The sequence below is a fragment of the Uloborus diversus genome, chromosome 6 (assembly GCF_026930045.1).
Source record: "Uloborus diversus isolate 005 chromosome 6, Udiv.v.3.1, whole genome shotgun sequence".
Taxonomy (NCBI): domain Eukaryota; kingdom Metazoa; phylum Arthropoda; class Arachnida; order Araneae; family Uloboridae; genus Uloborus; species Uloborus diversus.
The window spans coordinates 37,295,516-37,322,160 of NC_072736.1; the positions used below are offsets into that span (position 1 = coordinate 37,295,516).

Here is a 26,645-nt window from a genome sequence, read left to right on the forward strand (position 1 = left end):
AAACTGATTGACCCGGTCTTGGCCTGCCTTAGGCTGTACTGCCGAAGAAGAAGAAGAAAAGCAAAAATATTTGAATTGATATTTTTATAAATAAATAAATATATATATATATGTAAAGTTACCAAAATCACCGGCAATTGTCACCTGATACCTTAGTGTATGGACACCTTGTGATCCAGTAATAGGCACATGTTAATAGAACTGGAAAATCACTTTTTTTTAACTTTTAGAATACATACAAAGTTTATCATCACAAGAAACATAATTAATGTTAATTTGAAGTAAGTAATTTTACATAAATTAATTTTAAAGCACACATTTTGATGTTGAAAAAATATTTTGGAGAAATAAAAATTAATTGGAGTGTTTCATGAAAAAATATCGAAATTATTGCTGTTTCATTAATTGGCATGCGGTTTTGATTTTACGAATTATAGCTGTTTCCACAGAAAAGGGAACAACAACCCGATGATTCTAAGGGACCATAAAAAATGAAAGAATTCTTTACTGTCACAGTATCTGACGGAGATGGTCAACCATATTTTTTTTTTATTGCTTCACTTAAAAATTTAACAGTGTATTCTGTAGGATTCAAATCAATTGTAGAACCAATTTAATATACTTGCTGCAAAAGTATCAGAAATCAAAATAGTGACACATTGCGCAACACATTAGTGTTTATAGGCACATGTGCCAATTACTGGAGACTAGCAAAACTGAAGCACTATCCATCATTATTAAAAAAAATCCAAAAAGGGACAAAAATATACTTCCTACCCACTCAAAGTAACACCTTTCAACTAAACAAAACTTTTGACAACCAAAATTTGAAATATATTTTAAGTCAGATTTTAATTAATTGATGCGCATACTTCCCTTAAGTCAGAGATGAAGCTTTTGCAACAAAAATGGCTGCATTGACACAAGCCACAAATTTTTCTCTTTCCTATACACTGCTACCAAGTAGTATTATGAATTGAAGTTGTTATCTCTAGAATAAATGTACATTCAGTTGGTATATATCCTTCCACTTTTAGAAGATTGGATGCAAATCTTATTTTATGACATGTTTGTTGGAAGTGCAAATCACTGGTGAACTGCCATTTAATGGGGGTGTTACCCTATTTCTTGGACTTAGATTGCAAACAGTTTTCCCTGGGAAACCTCTTTTTCTTACTTAACGTTGCCAAAGATAACCTTAGACCTGTGTTTTAAGAAAGAAAAACTCTTAAATTTTATTCTCCTTCACGTAATAAACTCGAAAGAAAATTTGTAGTGGCGACAGGACTTTAAAAAGTTTTGGTGACAAAAATTTGAGAACTCCCAAACCTTCTCTCAATTTGAGAATCCCTAGCGTCATCAAACGTAGGTCTTATAACTTAAAAAAATATCTAAGTTAGAGCAAATAACTCCTCTTCTAACATGTCAGCATGTATCCCAAAATTGCGTTTTTACAACTTCAATAACAAAATTTTCCAAATGCGTTTTTAAGGCTTCAAAAATTTCCAGGAGAGTGTTCGCAACCTAAATCTTTTCCCTTGTGTTACTACCAAATGTAGCCTGAATTGCGTTAAAAAATGTCTTTTGAAATTGTGTCTAAATTGAGATACCGAACCCAATGTCAATTTGACATGTATTTAAAAATATTAAAAATACTCCTAGAATTGCTCCTCCCTTACAAACAATCATTTGGGCACTCCTGAACCTCAGAGCTCATGAAAAGTGATTGGTGGTACATATTACTATTTCATGTCCAACTTGAGCGCTAATTAAAGGTCCTTATGTCATTGGTATCTTTTACAATTGCGACATTTAATACACATCTTTTTCTGTACCAATAAAACTTGTACATTTTAAAATTCAATGAAATAATATTTTATTAGTTAATTTATATTATCTGAGAAAACATTTGCTCACATTTTTGATCAAGTAGCTTTAACTATCCGTAATTCAGTAAAAATACTGTTCAAAAGAAAAAATTCCAAAAATCAACCAACAATACCACCTACCATCTCCCACGTCGACTTCCAAAAAAAATTTCATTTTGCTATGTACTCCCTCCCCCCCCCCACACACACATGCGATATGTCTACCAATGCGCAATATGCTTAAAAAATCATAGCAACGGGTGACTTTTTTGTCTTTTTGTCGAAAATTTTTTACACCCCCCCCCCCCGAAACAAAATTCTGGCTACGGCCTTTTATAAACCAGAAGGAGCTTCCATGAGATGACGTCTGCCTCCAAATCAGTTATTCACTATCCCAGAGTGATGAGTTTTAATAAGAACGAAACTGCAGTCTTTGGATGTAGTTACCGGGCTGTCTGGCATATTGTATGTCAAAGATACTTTTAGTATTTCCCTTCAGAACTATGCTTCCATGTAGCGGGGAAACTGGCCTCTAAAATTATACATAACGCTGATAGTGGTGCCACGTGAAAGAGTGGATGCCAGGAATCTTTGAATATGTACTAGATTTTCAAGCGGTGTAAACCCAATAGAGCTTTGCCACGGAAAATCGGTGGATAAACTGGAAGCTAAAACAAAACACTTTATTTTGTAATGGGTAGGATTAAAAGAAGCACGAAAACAATAAATTTGTTATTACTCACGCGTTTTTGCTGATTCTACTTACTACAAAATGAAGTGTTTCATTCTCTTTTCTTGTTCATTTCCCATCTATCCTTGTCACAACTATACCAGCCTTCGTATAAACAAAAACAAACAAGCAGTTAATATGAGGAGCTATTGCGCAATTTATTCCAATGCACAATATCAAGCATCGGGACAAGCTGTTAAAGCAATTTGGAACTATTTGATACGCGTTTGCATTTATTCCAATTGTATGACCAATACCTCAATTCCCCTCCGGTTAAAGAGAAAAAAAAGAATCATTGTATCCAGCGCTTGTGACCCTCCATTCCTGTATGATGCTATTTTTGGTATATTTTCCAGTTTCACGCATTCTAATCATGCAACAGGTGTAAAACTATAAAATTGGAAATAAGCTACTTGTTATAGTCTTAATGAAATATTATTTCTTGTAACACGAACAAATCTGCAACAGTGATGGTGAGGAATAATAAACATCTCTCAACTGCCAATGAATATTTTCCTTGTGCAGAAAAACGCATTTAATATAAAACTGATATTAATAGTGAAGGCCGAAATAACTATTGACTTTGAAAAATTTATTATTTTGTGTGAAGAAAACTGCAAGTCAAGTTCTGAAACCACTGCAAAAGTTTAATTTTTTGCGCTGAAGAGTGCTTGCGTAAGTTTTAGATGAATATGTGCTAAAAGTATGCCTAATTGAAAGACTGTCTTTCAGTTCCCTAGATGCTATCAACATTGCAAGTGATAAACATTAATTATTAGAAAAAGTTACTTCATAAAAGCAAAACCAATTAATTAAAAAATGTTTCTAGCTTATAAGACCACAACTTTTGCATATCGGAGTAACAAAGGACGTTGACATTTGAAATTTTCCATCCAAGTCCTTCGTGTTAGAGGCGTAATCAATTTAAAACGAAGTAGCTCTTAATGTTAAAAAAGAAAAGAAAGAAAGAAAAAGCCTCTTCAGTTCTTAAAGCAGTTTTTTTATGACTTTTTAAAAAAGATTATCCTTATTCCGTACTCATAGGTTTTTATGAAAGAAATTTTAACCGCAGGATCATACTTCCTATCCAGTTACTCATTTTCAAGAGATTATTTTTTTTCAACAAAATATTTTAATAGCCTTTTTCTTTTCTTTCTTTTTTTTTAAATAAATAGGGGAGACCGGGGCAAGATGACTATGCTAACATTTTTTGTTGTTTATTAATTTATTTTTAAGGACAGTAAAATTTCCTTTACATAAGCTATTAGAGTGGTTCTTTGTAGTATTAAATATAGCACCAATTAATTTTTCAAATGAAATAAATGAAGGCTATTTTTATTTTTTCATAACCTTAACAAATCGTTATCTTGCCCCAGTACTGGGGCAAGATGACTTTGGCCTCGGGACAAGATGACAACACTGAAAAAGGTTGAACACAATTTATTTTTTGCATATATTACATATTTTAACAAATTTTTACTGTGTTTTTACATCTCACAAAGCATTAAATTAAGCAAAATGAATTGCAAAATTATGTTGAAGTGCTTAATTGTGCAGCTAGCAATAGTCACAAATAAAAATGACATTTTCATATTTGGAACATCTCTCACGCCACCACACTTGGCATTGCAACACTAAAACCATTCTTCCGTTGGAGGGTCAAAATATTCCTCTATATAAGCAGGACTTGTGAAGAAGAAGTATTGTCATCTTGTCCCGTGTTTCGGCCCATCATCGTGCCCCGGACTGCCTGTTTGAAAGGATTCGTCTTCACTGCCATAAAGGAAGACGATTTATTGACGTTTGTTCATGGTAATAAGCAGTATATAACCTAAGTTACTTATAAATACTTAAGAGAAACAATCTATCATTCCTGTATATGCAGAGCTTATTTACACATGCATAAAAGTTATATTGTAGCAGAGGTAAACAATCAGAGCTTCAGAACTAACACAAAAATGATAATTTCAGTGTCTTTATGCTATTGCTGAACGACCAGCCGATAGAAGAGCCGGTAGTATCCACTTGTTGCTGTTTCCTAGAGGAAAATGCAAAAATTAATACATTCGTCATCTTGCCCGGCTCTTTATCTTGCCCCGGTCTCCCCTACTATGCAGAAGGTTTAAATTATTTTCAAGCATTGTTCTTTGATTGCTTCATTGTTTATTTTGTTCATTGTTGCATTTTGTTCACTGTTGCATTGTGATCATTGTTTAATTTATTTTCAAGCATTGTTATTTGATGTGAGTTTATGCTCAGCTTTTGCGTTTGATGTGAAAATGATGTGTCAAACGTTTGAAGATTTGAGAAGATTTTATAAAATGTTGCCTGCTTAAACGTTATGAGCTCATCTGTGAAGTAGCGATTTATTTGTCTGCATTAATGTCTCTACTTTTACTTGAATTATTTCTTTTGCTTCTTTTCAATATGACCCTAAATAGCAGAATAGCTTTGAAGTATGCTAACAACTTATTTTCAACGAATTTAATAATAACCATTTTCAAAATTTGGATAGCTTTGCAATAGTTAATGTTTCTCCCGTTTTATACCAGCGTACAAAATAAAAATATCAAAACTCAGTTGAGCAGTTTACAATAGCGAAAAGGTAACTCTAAGTAGCACTTATCAACTGTAATGAAACTGGCGTTTAATTTTAAAAATGTTATTGCTTTTACTTTTCAGCAATAATTGCTTGGATGTCTCTCATTAATTAAAATTAAAATTATCACCATAGAGAAGAGTTGTTTTTTACTTTATTTCCTCACTGAAAATGTTTGGGGTCAGCTGAATTCCATAAAAAGAAAATCACTTTTTCTTTTCGCAGATGTTTTAAAATTTATGTTAAAGACTGTCGAGCGGAGAGGTATTCCGTAGGTTGACTGACGTGACTAGGATTTTAGTCCTTGTAAATTCTTTCGAAAAGCTCGGATTTTCTTCTCTTAAAAATAGAGATCCTGTGAATTCGAATGACGAGTACATTTTGGTTATACGTGGAGTCAGTCGGGATAAATACACAGTTCAGTCACATTAATGTGACTATCTGTCAAAAGCCAGAATGACCACCTTTCGCAGAGTGGACTGCTGCGAGACGTGCAGGAACAGAGTCACTTACGTCCCTGAAGGTGTTCTCTGGGATGTTGAGCCATGCCGACTCTAATGCCGCGGCCAGCTGTGCTAGATTACGCGGTTGAGGATCCATGGCGCGAACAACTCGATCGAGATGGTCCCACAGATGCTCGATTGGGTTTAAGTCAGGTGAGTTTGCTGGCCAGGGGAGGACGGTAAACTCATCCTTGTGCTCTTCGAACCACGCACGTACACTGGCAGCTGTATGGCACCTCGCATTGTCCTGCTGGAAGATGCCATCATCCTGAGGAAAAACAATGCGCATGTAGGGGTGAACATGGTCCGCAAGGACAGATACGTACTTGCATTGATCCATCGTGCCTTCCACGATGATCAGTGAACCCAGAGAATGCCAGGAAAACATTCCCCAGACCATAGTGCTCCCGCCTCCAGCTTGAACCGTTCCGGCAATGGTTGCAGGGTGGTTCCTTTCAAAGGTTTCACGCCTTATAAGCCAACGTGCATCTGTCCGATGGAGCATAAAACGCGATTCATCTGAAAACGCTACCTGTCGCCACTCAGTGGACGTCCAGCTGCTGCACTGGCGTGCAAATTCTAGCTTTCGTCGTCGATGAACAGCAGTCAGCATAGGTGCACGAATTAGGCGTCTGCTTCGGAGGCCTAGACGCAGCAATGTTCGCTGAATAGTAGTTTGGGAGACACTTTTGATAGCCCCTTGGTTCATTTTGGTGGTCAGTTGCTCAACGGTAGCCAGTCTATCTGCTCGAACGCATCTCCGCAACCGTCGTTCGCCTCTGTCATCTATGGCCCTTGGTGCACCACATTTGCCACGTCGCTGATTTTGGACAGTCCCATTTTGCCATGCACGGTACACTTTTACCACCGCGGCACGCGAACAGTTCACAAACTCAGCCGTTTCGGAAATGCTTCCACCCTTGGCCCGAAAGCCAATGATCATGCCCTTTTGGACGTCGGATAAATCGCTTCGTTTCTGCATTACGCCAACGGTTGAAATGTTTTCCGAAGCCCTCACACACCCTTTATATACGCTCAACTGCACTGTGCTGCTACCTGCCTTCTGTGATTGGTTATTTAACTCTGACGTGGAAAGTACGTGGTGGTCACATTAATGTGACTGGACTGTGTAGAAACATGGTGTAGAGCAGGGGTTCTCTAACTTTTAGACATTGCGACACCCTTTTTAGACTAAATATTTTGGGGATCCCCAAAGTCTTAACTCTGCCTAAACCCTAAAACAATAGCTAAAAAAACTACACAAATAGTTACGTTTTGTCCATAGAAACACAAGTAACTAGTAAAATAAACATGCATTTTTCTCTCTTGAATTATTTTATTATTAACCTTAATTAGCTTAATAAACCTTAATAAAAGTTACTGATTGATTATGTTGCAGTACTTTTTTGACAGTTGCGCTCATTCAAGTTCTATCATTGCACGCAGTACAAAAATGAAACAAACAAAGAAAATAAATTAATTTTCTTTAAACATTTCTTCCACATCTCGCGACCCCCCTGGACACATACTGCGACCCTCTGGGGGGCAACGACCCACCGTTCGAGAACCTCTGGTGTAGAGAGAAGCAAACTATTCTCAAACAAGTGATAATTTTTGACACGAAACAGTTGATGAGAAAACCCCAAGTAACGTATAAATGATATTCGGTAAGTTCCACCTGTTTTCTGACGAATATTTAGACCTTGTCAATGTTTGAATATGGCACTGAAAAAAAAAGGAATTTTTTAAAGTTGATTGATTTCAGCTTCTCCTCTCCAGCAGGTCTAGAGAAATTAACTAGTTTCAACTAAGATAAATAAATACCTTTGTGCTGAACAGTAAAGTAAGACAAAACAACGTAAGTAGAAGCACAAATTTGTAAATTACAGCAGACAAAAGAAGCTTTTGTCGGATGTCTTTTCATCCATAAGCTCATTATTTTTTGCATTGAAAAAGGCGTTCCCTGTAACGCCGAAACACGTGCCTGCTGTAATTTACAAATTTGTGCTTCTACTTACGTTGTTTTGTCTTACTTTAGTTTCAACTAGTTTTACTTGTCATGTAGAAGTTATATAAAACATTTATTTTGATATGCAACAGGGTGGTTCAAAAAAAAAAAATTTTTTTTTCAGCTAGAGTTCAGGACAACCCCTATTTTTTTTTTTTTTTTTTTACACTTACTAATAGTATCACGCTGTAAAAATTTTAGCTTCTTTTTAGTTGTCTTTTTATATCGCTTTATAAAACTCGTGAATCTTATAATATGTAGCATTTTTTTTTTCATTTCAATGTATTTTTTTAACCCTCCTCTACATACTTTTGAAGTTTGGGAGAGGGATTTGAGAACCCTCTTTCAGTTGAAATAGGAAGCTAAAATTCTTCCAGTATATTGCGATCCACAAATCTAAAAACATTGAGGGATGCCCTGTTACCTAGGAAATTTTTTTTTAATGTATTTGTGAACCGTTCAAATGTGCAATTTATATGTATATTCGTTTTCCGCGTACATGATAGACTCTGGCAAATGAAAAACTTTAAACATTTAATTATTTCCTACTTAAGACAGATTTAATTTTGTAGTAGACTTTTGTGAGAATTGTACTTAAATTCTGAGAATAATTTATTGATGTGTAGGATTTTTCTTTTTTACTGATTTCAGATTAGATTTGAAAAGTTCAGCAATTCGAATGTAATCAACGGGTCACTCATTTATAATTGTTTGTGTGGATTATTTAAAAATAATAAATCGGATGTGTACATTGCGATTATCTACCTACATTTATTGCCTCGGGAAAGAAATGGGGTGTTTCATTTTGCCCCTAATATCTTGGTTGAAAGGAAACAAGCTGAGAGACTTAATTCACTAACAAACAGATATCAAGTCAAAATAGATAAAAAGATAAATAAATACCTTTTCGTTGAACAGTAAAGTAAGAAGAAACAACGTCAAAAAAGCGCTAATTGTCGATTACAGCTGACACGTGCTTCAGCAATTAGGGAACGTCTTTTTCAATGCAAAAAATAATGAACTTATGGATGAAAAGACATCTGACAAAAGCGAAGAGCAGAAAAGCATGCAGCTTAAAAGATAAAAAAACGGATTAGCCAAACACTAATGAGAAAATTATAAACCGATAAGGAACCAATGGGAATGCAAGCAAAGGTCAAGAGCTTTCTCTTAGGTACAGTAAACCCTAAAAAAGGAATTCGACAAAGATTAAGTCAAAGCTTAAACAAAAAGAAAATGTCAATATCCAGAAACCGCAAGAAAGAAAAAGCTGAATGGGAAAAAAAAACACCAGGAAATAAAATAAACAGAAACAAAAATATTCGGAAAAAGGATAAAATAAAGATAAATAGAGGGAAAAAAGGGGGGGTTGTCAACGAAGACGAAAAAAGGTAACAACAAATAAACAAAGCAAGAAGCAAGATTAAAAAAAAAAGCAAAATAGAAAAAAAATGAATGGGGAAAGGACAGTGTTAAAGATATGGGAGCCAAATGTTGGAAAAATATGGAACTGGTTTATGATCATTAACTAAAATATAACTGTTCTTCAAAGTATGGAAAGATTCCCAAAAGTGAAGATCTGATGAATTGGGGAATTTTTGGATACTCTGATAAGAGTTAAAATCAAAAGAGTGATTCGAATCCCAACAAAGTTGGGTATTACTAGACTTATTTAATTGTTCAAACCCAGTTACTCTCAGAGAGTTCAATGTTGATTATAAAGCACAATATTTTATCTTTCAGTTCATCCAAAAGAAAAGAATAAATCTAAAGTTGAAATATTGAAATTATGTTTTCCTTTGCCCAAAATGATCTTTTATAATCACAAATAAAAAAGGAAGAAGTTTCAGGTACCTCTTTATGTTTGGTACATTATTTTATATTATGGTTTTTTATACCGTTCCATCACATTTATGTAGTAAAATCATGCAATGCGTAATGCTCCCTGAAAATCATATTATAGATGGATTAAAAATAAACCTTAAAATAGGTTGCAACAACAGTACTTAAATAGAATAAAGCTTCATTACCTACGAAACAGAATATGGCTGTTTACATAAGAAGAAATTAGTAGTCGAATAAGAAGAGGAACGCTTAAGGAATTCACAGTAGGCATCGTTCTCGTCATATCATAGTAAAGTAAAAGTACGTGTTTAAAAAGTACGTTTGGCTGATGGTTAAACCCTTAGTGATCCCCTTACAATAGTGGTCAATACCGTTTTTATTCTTACAGCTGAAAAATAACTCTTTCTAACACCCAAGTTCTTTCTTATTTTGAGATAACTAAAGCGTCATAAAAATTTAGGCGTTAAAAACAGAGTAAGGTTTACCGGGGCACGTTTACGCAGTGCAGTTTTTCGAAACGGATTACAACTGGAAAGTCAACTGTTCTAACAGATTAATGCTGCTTCCTAGCAAATATTCTCGTTAGTTTTTGAGCATCAGTCGAGCTTCGGTCTAATATGCAGAAAGAATAATCTGTTTTCTACATTAATGATTCTTAGTTAAGAAATAAAATGTATAAATATTAGTGAAACTTTATCCTTTTTGAGAATTGTATTTGTATGAACTGAAATGTTATTAAAATTTTTCAACGATAAAAATAAGTCCAAATTTGGCGACGGGGCAAGTTTACGCGTTGACGTTGGAGCACCTTTATGAACGTTCTTACTGTGTCTTACTTAAAAATGATCCGGGCACTTTCTTTCGCTCCGAACTGTCTCAAACCTTTTTAACTTTTTAAATGCCATAATTCAAATTTTTAATTTTTACTTTTAATTTTTTGCTTAAATGTCTCAATTTACCTCTAGTATAGCAAACCCAAACATGTTTTGGCGAAAAAAAATTTCTAAATAGGGTTTTCTGGATGTTCCCATTTGGGAACATCGGCGTTTGGAATGAAGTAAATGGGAGGATTGATCTCGAAACTTTATTACTTCGAAATGGATGAAAAAATATGAATATTTTTGTTTATTTTACAAACTATTATACTTTTCTCTTCTGAATGACACTTTTGCTTCCTTAATGTCTATGGTATTGGGGGAAGCAAGATGAACGGAGTCTCTTTTCACATTCAATGCCCGTTTTCGCACGTGCTTCTGACAAACCGTACAACGTCTCTGAGTGAAGGGGACAAGATAATGGTTATCTGTTTTTAAATTCAGAACAGGACGATGTGATTTAGGTTCATGTCTGCTTGACACCTTCACTGAGAGTTAATATGATATCAGCTAAGTGTTGCATATAATCTAAAGGAAGTATTTTGAAAAATAACTGCAGAAGATCCATTGCCTGAAGCTTGGAGAATTTTTCAGTCAATTTTTCGAGTTTTTTTCCCGGAAGATTTTTTTCAAACTTAGCATATTTTTTCCACCTGGGATAGGGTTCTTGTTTCCGTTTCTTTGCTTTTGGAGCCGAGCATGAGGTTGTGCTTCCCTTTTGATCTCCTGAATTGTGAAGCTGATCATCTGAACTATTTGAACCTGTGTTTTCATCGCTAAGCATCAAGTCAACCTGGCCGCAGACATCTTTAGGATAAACTTCATTTAAGGCTTCATCGTTTGTGTGTTCTTCATCACTCAGACTCGCGTCTTTATCAGGTAGCAAAATACAAAGATCATCCTCGTGTTCGTCATCAAGTTCGCTGTCGGATAAGCTGTGGAAATAATCTAACGCAGCTTCTAACGTTAAAAACTTGCGAGGCATCTCTAGATGGCTGTTTATACGGAATGATAGTTCAAAAACACTAAATAGATCAAAACTACATTATTCTGAGTCGAAAAACAAAATCGTTGGTACGTATGCGACTTGGTAAAAGAAACGAAACGCACATGAGTCGAGTAATGAAATGAAATGATGAAATGAGACTGGTCAAAATTCATAAAAGGCCCTTATCTTTACCTATCCCTCAGGCACGAGATACATTCCAAAAGTGTGACACACTTACAATTCTTAGAAAGTGAATAGGGAGAGAAAACAAGAATTCCAACCCCGAAAACGCGATTCACTTATAATAGAGAGAATGCATGAAGGCAGGTGTGAAGGTCACATTTACAATAGAATAGTTGTGTGAAGGGCAAGCTGATTGATAAAAAGTGTATGTTCGTGAATGAAGGAACCGAACACGTGTATACAACACAAAACAGATCTTCCACAACAAAATATTTGAAGTAAAGGGGAATCACACTCAAATTTCGCGATTGACGAAACTCCCCCTCAAATACTATACTCAAAACGCCGATGTTCCCAAATGGGAACGTGTCGGTTCTTATGGAAATAACTCACAAGAAATAATAATTGGAAATATTTTGTTAAGTTGAAATAAAGTATATGTCCTCTGGCTACTAAATAACGCCAATAATTTATTTTTTACATTTTTTTCTTTAAAAGCAGAGACAGAAAAACTTAGACAAATTCTAAGTTCAGAAATTCAGTAAATGTGATTTTAATTTCAAGATAAAGGTTAAACGTACTTTAAAAATTCAGAACACCTAAAATAAATTCATACTGTTACGTGTCATTTCAGAAGATATGACAAGTCTAAACAAATAATTAGGTTACTAAAAAAATTCACAAAAAAATGTTCCCATTTGGGAACATCGGCAGGTAAAAGGTTAATATTTTCAGGCTATTTAGTTTTGAAAATTACCATTTAATTTTTAATTAAGTAACAACTTCGTATCTTATAGCTCACAATCATATAATGCTGCCTTTATATCCCTTCAGCTTTAACTTCATACGCTATTCAGTCTGTAATAAATTGCTTTATTTTAACGATTCCATTATGTTCAAAACACTAACAGAACCACGTTAAGTGTCAAAATAAATGTAGGGGAATATGGGGCAAAATGAAATGGTTAAAATGAAGTTTTTTCAAAATTAAAAAATCGGAAATTTGTTTTGAGAATTAGAGTACATAAAAGAAAGAACATTGTAACTTATAATAAAACTTGCATGGAAACAATATTTTTTAGTTTTGGCAGTAAATTTAAATCTTAAAAAAAAGGTCGAAAATTTTTACTTTTTCTCCTGTATGGGGCAACGTAAAAAATGAAAGATTTTTGTAATAAATTATTTTCTTTTCGATTATAAAACATATTTTTGATCAAAGGAATGAGTAAATAAAAGGTAAAATGAACAACTGAAAATATAATGAAAGTAAAACTTGAGGACTTTGCATTTTCCAGGGATGACATTTTACTTCATTTGGAAAAAAATTAAAGGGACTAAGGCTCCGGGACCAGATAATATTTATCCAAAAATTTTAGTTGAATGTGCAGAGGAATCAGCAGATGTAATTGTAAATATTTTCAATGCTTCTTATAACTCGGGAACAGTGCCAGAGGACTGGAAGCTGGCTAACATTACACCGCTCTTCAAGAAAGGGTCTAAAGAGAGTGCGGGAAATTACAGACCTGTGAGTCTAACTTTAGGGGAGAGGAGGGAGGATTGGGACACTTTTCACATAAATGATTCTTATTCATAATCCTCTATTTATTCATAAATGCAAAAGCTCACACAATAAACTTGCATATTATAACTACATTTTAAAAATATACACAATGTTTAAACATTTTATTATTTTCACGATTGACTAATTACAAATTTCAAGAATTTTGTCCCATTCCTCCCTCCTGGGTGGAAGGAGTGGGACAAATATGAAAATTACAGAAAAATTAGCGAATGTCATAATTAGAAAGGTCCACATTAAAAGAAAAACAAGACCGTGCTCTACTGGTCCCACCAACCAATTGTGTTGGCAGTAATTTCATGATAATATATGTTTTATCTATACTGCTACAGTCATCCTGTTCAGGAAATTTAAAATTTCCTTTCATGTCCTTTCTCATAAATTTTGCATTGTAGCTTTCAGTATCATAAATGCTCTCCACCCTTGCAACATACTAAACAATTGACCGTTTGGTAAGGAATTTGACAAGCACAAATTCATTTTCTCCTATGTTTGGTTTGTGCTATTTCCACGTCATCATACATATGAGGATAAAATATTTCTTCATCTGAAGTGTCGTGTAAGGAAATTGATTCTTCACTATCACTGGATTCATCTTTAAACTCAAATGTTTTTTTCACTTTTAGTTTTTTTGTTGTTTTTTTTTTTTTTTTGCATACAGGTTTTAGTTGATGCTTTTTTTTTTCTGGTCTGGCAGCTTCTGCTTCTTCAATTCCTATCTTCTCTGGGGTATCTCAATATCTTTGTTCGTCCTCTCTGCTTTCTTTTATTTTTCTTCAAGGGATTCCTGGATCCTGCCTTGGGAATAGGCCGTATGTCTGCAGGACTAAGCGACAAAATATGAAATGAGGATGGCATGCTAACAACGATATTAACAGGATTGTCAGGTGGGTTAGATGGTGAAGGAAGACAACTACTGTTATTATCATTACTTAACGGCAAGAGATGGTCTGTAACATACGATGTCAAAAACTCTTCATCACCAAACAGCTCGCTGTTAAATGGATATGTTCCAGGTTTTTTAAACCCGTAAATAATATTTTTTGATGTGAATGATGCCTGGTAGGAAATCCCAACAAGCTTTGCTGTGTGGTAGATGTTAATAGTTTTTCCCGGATTGTTTATCAGCCAATCATTGCAAGCTGCATTATACCGGCTTTTAAAAGGAATATACCGATATATCTAGTGCTTGAAGCCTATGACTGCAATGAGGCGAAAACGTTAACATAAAAACACCATTGTCTCTTGCCTTGTTGATTATTTCAACTGTAACATGGCTGTCATGGTTGTCCAGTGTTAACAAAATTGGATTATGTTTTGAACTGCTGGTTTGGTGAATTATATGGCTCAGTGCCTTTGAAAAGATTTCTGCATTCATCCACCCACTGGGATTGGCAAAGTCAATGCTACCAACAGGTGCTCCTTCCATAAAAATATCTTTGAAATTTTTTCGTGGAAAAATAAATATAGGTGGTACTGCATTTCCTATTGCATTAATGATGCATAATACAGTTAAAAACTCTCCACGCTTTGCGGAAGTTGCTTGTCCTACTTGCTTATTACCTCTTGCAGTCACAACTTTTGGTTGCTATTAGCTTATGTTATTATTAAGGTGGGTTTGCGATTTGCTTATTTGTGCTGACAAGGGGGAGAAGAGGTCAAAAATTGAAAAAAAAAACATGCTTACATAATATTTGAACAGCCCCTTTACAGAAGGGACATTTATGGGGAATGTCCCATTCCTCCCTCTACACATTGCTTCTAAAAAATAACTTGTTGTATAAACCATGCTGTTTTTAGGCTTAATAAAATTGCAGATAAGCATACATTATATACTTAAGATTACAATGATAATATATTATGTTAGTTTTACAAATTACATTAATAAAGAAATAAAACTAAAAATAGATCAGAAGTTTTCTTTGGAGGTGAGAAACTTAACTTTTCCAACTATTAACTGAAACTTCCTGCTGGATAAACTGCAAGTATGAAACAAAAAGAAGCTATAAACAGGCCCTCTAGTGGTCAAACTGACAATAAAATAAAGTGATTTATTTTGCCATAATTTTAGCTGTCCCACTCCTCCCACTGTCCCATTCCTCCCTCCTCTCCCCTAGTGGTTAGCAAATTTTTTGAAACATTGATAAAAATTAAGATTGTAAATTTTTTTAGAGACTAATAATCTATTGACTAGTTTTCACTACGGTTTCAGGAAAGGTGGATCTTGTGCAACTAATTTATTACATTTATATGACAAAGTTACCATGGCTTTGGACAATAAGAAGCCTGTAAATGTTGTTTACATTAATTTTTAAAAAGCTTTTGATAAGGTACCTCATGTTGCTCTACTAAGCAAATTAGCTGATATAGGAATAGGAGGGAAAACTTTCATTTGAGTAAAAAACTGGCTGACTGGAAGGAAGCAAAGGGTAGTTGTAAGGGGAAATTATTGTAATTGGAGTGAGGTTTTAAGCATGGTTCCTCCAGGATCAGTGTTAGGGCCAGTTTTATTTATTATTTTTATGAACGATATTCATACAAATATTTCTGGGAACATGACTTGTTTTTCTGATGATGTCAAAGTTATGGGGAGTGTAGAAAATGAAGAACAAGCAAATCAGCTGCGAGAGGATTTAGATCATATTACGGAGTGGGCTGACAAATGGGGTACGACTGTTAATGTTGGGAAATGTCAAGTGCTACACTTAAGGCATGGGAATAAGTGTACAAGTTGTTATTTGCAAGGTTCAGTCAATAGTCAGGCAGAAAAAGTTACAGATCTGTTCGTCTTAATAAGTCAGGATTTAAAGTTTAACCAACAGTGCAGCACAGCTAGTAACAAAGCCAATAAGATGCTTGGCTTTATCAATAGATCTATTTCAAACAAATCTGAAGATGTTCTTCTGCCCTTATATAGAAGTTTGGTAAGACCTCATTTGGAGTATGCTGTTCAGTTTTGGTCTCCTTATCTTAAGAAAGATATTAATGTATTGGAAAGGGTTCAAAGGCGGGCTACAAGGCTAATAAATGGACTTTCTCATTTATACTATGATTCCAGGCTTAGAAGGCTAAAAATGTAGTCTTGAGCAAAGAAGAGACCGAGGGGACATGATTCAGTTGTTTAAATTTATTAAAATGAAAGATGTTACGGGGCTGAAGTTTAGCACTGAAAACAGGAAAAGGGGTCATTGTTTTAAGCTATTTAAATCTCAGGCTAACGTGGATATTAGGAAAAATTATTATTTTAGCAGGGTAGTGGAACCTTGGAACAGCTTACCAGAAGAGGTGGTAATGAGCAAGGGAGTAGATAGTTTTAAGAGGGCCACTGATCTTCACTGGGGATTGTAAATTGACTAGGATCAGTCTAGCTGGGCCCAGAGCCTGTTGCTGGTCGTCACTTTTGTATTTGTATTTGTCTTGTATTATAAATGAATAAATAAATGAAAAAATAAATTAAAAAAGTAGAAATAAATGAGCGAATAAAATAATAAACGAATACGAAAATAAGCAAATAAATGAATAAATAAGTGAATTAATTAAAAAAGGAAGATAAATGAATGAAATAAAAATTGAAAACGTATGTGTGATTTATATTAAATAACTGAGTGAGAAAATGAAACAAACTATTTCACTTTGTTCCGCAAGTACTTGACTAATTGTACAGTTTAGTTAAAATACAAAAGAGCTTATATTAGCTAAATTAATACTGCATTAAATATTAGGAGGCCTCAATTGATATTTAAAATGCTATTAACGAGAACTTTATCATCTTATAGTTACAAAAATAATTTTTTACTTGCGACAAAATATTACAATATGACTATCAATTTTTGAAATTTGCCTGTATTATCATGCGCTTTAACCTTCGGCGGTATTTTTTTTCTTGACTAGAATAGACTACATATGGTACTACATACTTAAATCAATACCAGATAGGTGGAGCTAAAATCAGAGTAAATATTTCACCATTTCATTTTGCCTCGTTATTTCACTTTGCTCCATGTTACCCTACGTAAACGTGCCCTGTGTCCGGGGGAAGTTTACGCATTCGACTTGGACTCAAAATAATTATTTTAACACTTAAAAACACAAACTGAGCAACAACTGAATATACCAATTTTGACTCCATTAACTGCCGCATTAAAACAAAGTGTCTAAAATTTCCTACGTTAAAACATAAAAATTTGAAAATTCATTGAAAACAATCCGCGTAAACTTCCCCGGTTTACCCTACTTTAACACTTATCATCACCAATTACTTATTACTGCAAGAATCAAATTTGATAAAGATTTTACTGTAACTGTTCACCGTTTCCAAAAATTATCATTTAAAGTAATTTTAGATTTTAATAACGTTTCCATTAAGTATTCACGATAGTTATTTGTTTTCTTCTTTTATCATAAAAAATATCACTCTCAGGTTTACCTAAAGTTTTAAAATAGTGAAAAACCTTAAATTTTACTTAATAATAAAAGGAGTTTCATTGATCTGCTGTTGGTAACCAACGTTTTTAAGGCTCAGACTATTTACTTGACATCTTGTTTCTTTCACAATTTTAACATTTTAGTACTCACTTATTTAAACAGCATACATACAATAGTAAAATTTGTAGCTACAGTAAAAAAGGTACAGTAAAAGTATTAGTCCAAAAGAAAAAAAAGAATGATTTAAAACAGTTTCACACTTTTAAACAAATAACTTTTTTCAAAACTTTACTTTTTTTTCATGTAATTAGTAATTTTTTTATAATAACAAATCCTTTTTATTCTAGCATCAATTCTTCCCACTGTGCAATTGAAATTTGATAAACAATATCTTTGTTTGTTTTTTTTTTTAATATCTAGTTGTACTTTGTGTTAAAGGTTTAACATTATCTTAATCTATTTAATGCGTTTTAATATAATAATAATAATAATAATAATAATAATAATAATTAAAAAAAACTTCTTTAAATCAATTTAAGAAATAATTCTTAAGATCATGGTGAGTTTGTGTATTTTAAATATGTTAAAGTATTTTATTTATACTACTGATATTTTTACTCACCTGAAAGTTGTCATAGTGTAGTACAAGCTCAGGTTAAATAAGAAAAATAAATAAATAATGTAAAAATAAAAAAATAAACTCATTAATGCGTGTCCATCGCATTTCGCAAAATTTGCAGGCTTTTATAGAGTAAGAATGTTGGTAGTATTGCTTTTATCTCAAATGTTAAAATTTAATGAATGCGGGAAACTTTATTTCCTTTGATCACAAACGAAAGGTATTGATTCGCTTTGATCACATTCAGCTTTGATCATCGCGTCTCCTGCCACCATAGGACGAATGCTTGATGGTGCATAGCACAGTATTATTTACGAAGCATGAAACACAGCATTAGTTGTAAGCTTATTATAATAGGTACAAAAAGATGAAATATTTTTGAGCAAATTTTGTGCCTTTTAAATACAAATAATTTAAAATATTTTTTTGTACCACATGATGTAAGTATGACAAATGTAAAATCTTAAGTAAGAAATATTTTCCCACGCTGTGAATTTAAAAAATAAATACATGAAAAAAATAATGAATACAGTACTCGCGAGAGCTCGCACGGGGTCGTAAACGACCCCAGCCATTTTTTGTTTCCATTTCTTGGAATTTCATGGACAGATAAAGAAATCATTTTCTTAGTAGCTGGGATTGTGTCCTTGATTGATGTGTGGGTGTGGTTGGAATTTTCTTATCTCCTTTCAATTCTTGTAAACAAGGGGGGTTTTGAGAGTGGGGTCTTTTTCGACCCCGCGCGAGTACTGACATCAGTAAAATTCTCGAAACGGAGCAGGTGTTTGGAATTATTTCCAATGCAATGCATTCAATGAATTTAGAAAAAAGGTTGGGAATCGGAAGTAGTTTTCAGCAATCCGTCTTCTAGTCATGATTTTGAGTGCACACGCGTGCGGTTCACAATGATCATTTAGTTTTGTCCTTTCTAATCCATATTTTTCAATTGTGTTTGTAATATATATTACAAAGAAAGCATGCCGACTCCATATAAGCAAGAGATGGAGCGTCTCCGCAAATTATTAGCCGATGTGGAAAGTGATGAAGGTGTCATTCCAGACGATGAATGTTTTAGTGATCAAGAAAACTTCAGTGACCACGACAGTGAGAGCGAAATTTCAGGAAGTGAAAGTTCAGCTGATCCCGATAGAGATGACACCTTTGTTGGAAGAGATGCAAAAACTATTTGGCAAAAAACAAAATTCCGAGCTAATGTCCGTGCTCCAGCTCGAAATATAATTACTCATCTTCCTGGGCCAAAAGGAAACGCCAAAAATGTCAGTGATGTCTTTGAGAGCTGGAGCGTTTTTATCGATGATAAAATGATAAACCAAATAGTAGAATGCACGAATATTTTTATACATGACGTTTCAAAAAATTACTCAAGACTCAGGGATGCAAAATGCACAGATTCTGTTGAAATTAAGGCTTTATTTGGCCTATTATATTTAGCAGGTCTTCACAAGTCTTCTCATCTAAATGTAAGGGACTTATGGGCTACTAACGGAACCGGAATCGAAATATTTCGTTGTGTAATGTCATACAACCGTTTTCTTTTTTTTATGAAATGTTTACGCTTTGACGATGTACATACCAGAGATTCAAGGAAACAAGACAATAAACTGGCTGCAATAAATGAAATATTTGAAGCTTTCGATGCAAACTGCAAAGAAAATTACACTTTAGGGGAATATGTGACCATTGACGAAAAACTGGAACCGTTTCGGGGTCGCTGTGCCTTTAGACAGTATATGCCAAACAAGCCCGCGAAATATGGAATAAAACTATTTGCACTAGTCGATGCAAGAACTTTTTATACTTCATCTATGGAAATCTACTGTGGTAAAAATAGTAACAAATCGAACAAGCGTTGTATTGACGTTGTAAAAAGACTTGTAGAACCACTGTACAATACAGGTAGAAACGTTACCACAGATAACTGGTACACTAGTTATCCTTTGGCGAAAGATTTGATTTCCAAAAATCTTACAATAGTAGGAACATTGCGAAAAAATAAAAAAGAAATCCCTGTTGAATTCGTAAATACGAAGAAACGTGAAATACATTCTTCATTATTTGGATTCCAAAAAGATTGTACAATCGTCTCATATGTTCCAAAGAAAGGAAAAAGTGTTTTACTATTGTCAACGATGCATAACGATGACACTATTGATGAGGATACAGCTGAGAAAACGAAACCAGATATAATTACATTTTATAATATGACGAAGTGCTCAGTGGATGTTGTTGATCAAATGGCGGCATCCTACACCACGGCAAGGATAACAAATCGATGGTCCATGGTAGTATTTTTTTTTTCATTCTGAATGTTGCTGCTATAAACGCACGGATAATACTGCTGTCCAAAAAGGACCCTCCTGTGGAATATAAGAATCGGCGACATTTTCTAAAAAAGCTTGTATTTTGTTTAGTTGAAGAAAAAAAAGCAAACCGTGTTGTTAGTGAAGAACCCCCAACTAAAAAGGCCAAAGTTTCGGGTCGATTCAGGTGTGCTTTGTGCCCAAGAAATAAAGACAAAAAATGTCAACAGATTGCGTATTGTGCAAAAATTATGCATGCAAAGAACATCAAAATATTGTTTGCAACAACTGTAAGTAAGTTTCTTTAGGTATTCTATATTTTTGGTACAACTTTTGCTAACTGAATACTAACTGAAATAGGAATAAAAATGTGTAAACGTTTTGAAAAATGTGTCATAAATATGCTTGAAAACATTGTAAAAGCTTAGGAAAAGTATTTTTTATGCATTGTTTAACATATAAAACATTTTTTTTCGTGCATAGTATAATTCATAAAAATATTTCTTTATGCATTTCAAATAAAACAAATAATTATTGTAGAAGTCTCTGTTGGTGGAAAATTATAAACAAATAAAATAAAATAAAGAATTAGTGCAAAAATTAAAAGGAAGAAAAAAAAAGAAATACTGGGGTCGTTTTCGACCCCGCGCGAGTACTTGTGTGACGAATAACGGCGCGAGTTCTCGCGAGTTAATGAAAATCGTCACATTGAAAACATTGCCACGAAAATTGCATCAAAAATTTTCAACTCTAAATTATTACGAAATGTTTTGGAATTCAAATTTTATTGTCAAACAAGAAGTTCCGTCTAGTGCTAAATGAGACCAAAATCGACTTTCTAGGCTCTAATCAAAAATTCCATTTTAAAAATTATCTAAAATCGCACATTATTTCCGACATAACTTTTTGATATTTTTAGCTGATTTCTAGAAATAAAATATGTCTACTCATCTAAAGAATTATATGCGGGAAAAATAAATAAACAAACAAATAAAGTAGCAGAAACTTTTAAAAATCGCAGCTAATACATTTTTCCATTAAAAAATCTTTAACCTCCCTCAAAAAGAAAAAAAAAAGTTAAGGTTAAAAAGCTCATTAAAATAAACATCATATTAAAAAAAATTGCTGGTATTTCCCCTGTTGCCAAAAATAAATAAAAACAATAAACTGTCAATTTAAAGAAATAATTTCATTGTTGAAAAAAAAGTCGTCTGCGCATATTTTTATGTGAAAACATAAAGAACTCTGAATTTCTCCGCCAGAAACTGAATACATAAATTAATACTTTAGCGTAAAAATAAAAACAAATAATGTTTCCAATAGTTATTTCACAGTAAAAACCAATGCTGTGGAGTCAGACTCAATCGCATTGTGGGACAAAAGAGTCAGATTCGGGAGCCGAAGGTTTTTAATTCAAAGATTTAGAGTTGGAATTGGTCATTTTCCCTTAAAGTCCGCAATTCTGCCAATGTTTGCGGAGTCGGACTTTTTTTGGGATGAAGCAGTCAAAGTCGGAGTAAAATTTCCAAGAGTCGGGGTCAGTCATCTTTCTCCGTGTATAATTTTTTGCCAAAGCTACGAAGTCAGAGTCGAAGTCTGGGAGTTGGAGTCCGAGTAATGTTCGGGCTCAGGAGTCGGAGTCGGGTGCTCTAAATTTCTCGGATTTGAAGTTGGGAATTGGCCGTCAAGAACTATTTCCAACAAAAATTTTTGAAGTAAATCCGCCTTTAAATTAAGGATGTACTAGTCGACCCTTGCGGAACTCCGCACTGTGCTTCGAATCGTTTCATAAGGGTTTTCGCTCTTCAAGAATTTCAAAGGAAGAACATTATGAAGAAGAACCGAAAATAAAGTAAGCGCAGAAGAGAAGGCATGTAATTTAAAGACATCAGTAACAAAACCTCGTTAAATACAACGTTGTGATAATTTGATCATCGCTCACCTTTTGGTCGTACATATTTTCAATTCAAACATAAATATCATTAAAAGTGTGGCTGAGTAGTGACTCGTGAAAAAGCAATAATTGTGCATGTAAAAAAACAGGTTGTGTACAGTCCTGCTCATGTGAGCATCTGACGGGAAAAAAAGAAACATTAAAGAGATATTTATTGGCACGGATTCGAATTGGCGCCATTCTGATTAACAGCCCGACACCCCAACAAACCTAGCAAGTGCGCCTTCCTTTTCGAAAGCTATTCATTGAAGGAATGCGTAGTAAAAAACAGCAAAAAAGCTTTTTGACAAATAATAATAATAATAATAATAATAATAATAAGATCATGCTTCTATGTTTTGTCATTAACCAGCATGATACGATTTAAAATTATTCGCAAAGCATGGAATTTGATTAAAGAATGACGAAGATCTCACGTAGCGATTGAAACAAACATTCTAGAGAAGTAATAAATTAGATTGAAAATAAGTGTTTTTATCTTTGAATATTGAACTATTTCACATAGAAGGTTGCTTTAACCGTTACGGTTTAAATGCCCGCACATGTTTCTCTTTTGATCGAACACTTAAAATTTAAAACCAAAACCAGTTGAACTGAGTCCGTTTTTTAAGTGTAATTTTTCGAACGTAGACAAAATGTATTTTTTTTTTCAGCAGAAAGCAGAAAGGTAGAAAATGATTTCTTGCTAATGAAGTTGATAATAATTTTAATGCTTTATATCATATTCGCGCGAATAAAAAATTAAAGGTTTACTGATTGAAACTCGTAGTTTTAATTTGGCGTAGTATTTTTTCATTTGTACAAAAGATCGAACACTGCTATTAGAAACATCTACATTTCAGCATACAATGAAAATGTTTTTCTGCACAAAAATGATTTCCTTTAGGTAAATCTAATACTTTTTTATGCTTACATTATGCTGAGTGGTCTGGATGTAGTCAAAGCTTAAAAAAAAGGGAAGAACACCCTTCGATTAACAGTCAACTTATCCGAATGATAACTGTAGCCTGCATAAAGGAGTCGAAACACCAAGCAGCCTTCCCACTGCATTTATTTTTTACGTTTGTATGTTATGAGTTCATGTAATGCGTAATACTAATGTAAATTCGATATTATATCGGACAGTCCAAACTTGCCCGAAGTTCAGATAGTTTATAGCCGAACGCTCTACCGAAAAAAACTTATCAATTTAACCGAACAACTAAATCCAGTGCTTTTAAGCTTTATTAAAATATGTACACACACACAGGCTATTTTCTTTTCTTTGCCTAAAGCTACGTAAAAAATGGAAAACTGCATTAGAACTTTGCTTTTAAAAAATGCATAAGAACTACAGGCAGCATCAAGGTTTTGAAACAGCAAGTTTTCGAAAACTTGATTTTTCAACCGTAAGTCTATTTTTCTTCATTAGCCAGCCTGATAAGTTTTAAAATGAGAAGGGAATAATATATAAGATAAGATATTGAAGAAACATTTTTTTATTCTTGAAAATTTTTACAATTTGTTACCGCAGGCTGCTTGAACCGTTACAACTTAGATGGCAGCACGTGTTCATGATTTAACAGCACTGTTAAAATACAAAATAAATTGAACTATGCTCTTTTTTATGCGTAGCTTTTCGAATGTAGTAAAAATGGTATAAGCTATTTGTTTTTTTACAAAAAGAAGAAAACATATATATTTTACCCTTCAAATTGAGGTAGTAATTTTTTTATTTGTACCAAGAGTCAAAAACTCATTAGAAGAATATATATTTCAATATACGATTTATTATTTTTTTCTGAACAAAAAACAATTCTATTGTAGTCTGAAATCTTAAACCTGTTACTTATATTTTCGCTTACATTATGCTTTAATTTTCTTACCAGAGCCAAAGCTTAAAAAGAAAAAACGTACAATTCAGAAGTAATTTAACACAATGTCACTTCAATTTTTCATATCAGCAAGGAGCGTTTCCTTCTCATTTATTCTGTTTCGTCATTGTTGTTATTCACTTCCTTAAGTGTGCATGTAATGCGCGATAGTTCTCTAACTTTTTGCTGCAGATTGTCCGGACGTGGGTCCGAACACGCATTCTCCTGGTTACGAAGAGAACGCTCTGCCGATCAAGCTATTCAGCTCTGTCGGTCATAGCGCAAATTAAAGTTATAAGTTTAACCGAAAACCTCATTCTGGTTCTTTAAAACAGGTTTTTCGGCTGAAAAAAAAACAATTTTTAGACCGTGGGTCTATTTTTCGTCAGTAGCCAACACCATAAGCTTTAAAATAAGGCGTAAATCAAAGAAATCGATCAAGAATTGAGGAAAATCTGACGTAGAAACCAAAAACAGGCTACAGAAATAATATATAAGGATATTTGCCTTGAATTTCCCCGTAGGCGATAATGTTAAGTTTTTTTGAACTATTCAACATTGAACAAAAAAATTTTATTTACCTATTTTATTTTTTTTAACTTTTTTGTTTTTCGCGACATTTTTAAGATGCATAAAGCCTTCTTTCATGCTCATTTCTTCTTTCTGGCTCTTCCAGGGAAAGAAGGCCAAAAAGTTATTGAAATTTCGAAAGATGAGAAAAAAAAAATACGTGAATAGTTTTAAAAGTTTTCAAATTGGAAATACATTTTCCTCTTGATCAAAACATTTTCACCCGCAAAAAAACATCATGAAAAAAAATGAAAACTTTTAATACTCAGATTAGACAAACGATAATTATTGTTATTGTTTTCCATAAAAAAATGTAAATGTAAAAGTAAAAGGCTAAAAACAAGTAAAAAAATAAAATTTTGTTCAAAATCAATAAAATCAAATCTGCAAAAGACGTTCTGAATTCATGTCAAAATATACCTTTATATTGTATTTAACATATCAGGGTAGTATTTCAAAACTTTCTCGTATAAACTTGTAAGGAAGAAGATAATCTTAAACTATATCACGGTTAGATCAATCCATAGTCACCTACATTAAATTATGCTGATTCAGTAGCAACACTTTTTTAAATCTCCATAGCTTCATTTTAAAAATTATTTGTGTGAAATATACATTTTTTCATTCAAACGTGAAATTACTTTTACTGATTCTATCATTCGAAATAGCCGATGATATTACGGAATTGTATTGAGTAAGAGTAAGTGTAAAAACATCTAATGACCCAATAACGTCTTCGTTTCATAAAAAATGGTTTTGTTTTGTTTGTCATAAATCAGCAAATGCACAAAACAGAAAGATGAAAGCGTGAAGCGACCAAAACGATAATGTTCTTCCAAGCTGACTCATAATTCAGAAACGCGAATCCGGTAATGATGGCATTTTGATATGTGGGATTGAACTAAACATGCTAGCGAGGGAGTGTATTTCCAAGCTATTTTTATTTTTTACGCTAGAGACAGCTTTTCTGAATTTAAAGATAATGTGTTCTCTGAAATATCATATTTTTATAAGCGTATATTCAGAACAGACGAATTTTTTTTAATAAAGATTAAAATGAAAGTATTTTTTCTCTTTTTTTTCAAATTTTAATTAAAGTATTTAAAATTTGACTTTGAGCATAAAATTAATAGTAGCCGGCAGCTTGATGCCTCCCACAATGACGAAGTAGTATTGATGGAGTACATAGTCTTGGCGATAACCAAAAAATATCATCAAGATGGCTACTTTTTTGACGTCAGATTTGAAGAGCAATTTATACATGTAAGCAAATTTGGTGACATTTAATCCTCACCATCATGTCATCTTAATCACAGTCATAAAGCTTGATCACGCAGAAATGGCGGATGACCGTGAAGTTGAAGCATTATTTATAATAGGTAGAATCAACCAGAAATTGCAGAGTAGTAAGAAGCGTGCTCTCGGTGATCTTATCTATTACAAAATAATAACAAACAACCTATTACCAAATAATGTAAATGATATTTCTGCTTCATGTTCATCCTTCATCTCTCTGTGGTCAAGTTTCGTCCAGGCATAAATGCATACATATATAGCGTATATTTTTGAGAATTTACGAAATAAAAAGATAGAATTAAAAACAAAAGGAGAGAAGGTATGAAGAGCGACAACACCTCTGTTAACACGCGCAAGCATTCGTTCAAAAGCTATGGATCGGATCAAGTTCACAGCTTTACAGAAAACTGTTTTTTTTTTAATTCTTTT

General features: G+C 33.5%; 1 protein-coding gene across 1 annotated transcript; it reads right to left on the reverse strand.

Annotated features, from left to right (window-relative positions):
• Positions 1-8,947: 8,947 nt before the first annotated feature.
• LOC129224345 (uncharacterized) lies at positions 8,948-11,413 on the reverse strand. Its single transcript, XM_054858787.1, has 2 exons — positions 11,082-11,413; positions 8,948-8,978 (listed from the first exon to the last, which is right to left on the reverse strand). The coding sequence occupies exons 1-2, from the start codon at positions 11,411-11,413 to the stop codon at positions 8,948-8,950; spliced, it is 363 nt and encodes a 120-aa protein (XP_054714762.1).
• Between the last annotated feature and the right edge of the window lie 15,232 nt (positions 11,414-26,645).

What these genes read in the sequence shown, in the direction of transcription:
- LOC129224345 (XM_054858787.1), bottom strand. Translation starts at nt 11,413, where the DNA reads ATGCCTCGCAAGTTTTTAACGTTAGAAGCTGCGTTAGATTATTTCCAC. An exon ending in AAACAAGAACCCTATCCCAG is followed by an intron (nt 8,979 to 11,081) that starts GTGGAAAAAATA and finishes TTTCCCATTCAG; the next exon opens with CTTTTTCTTTCTTGCGGTTT.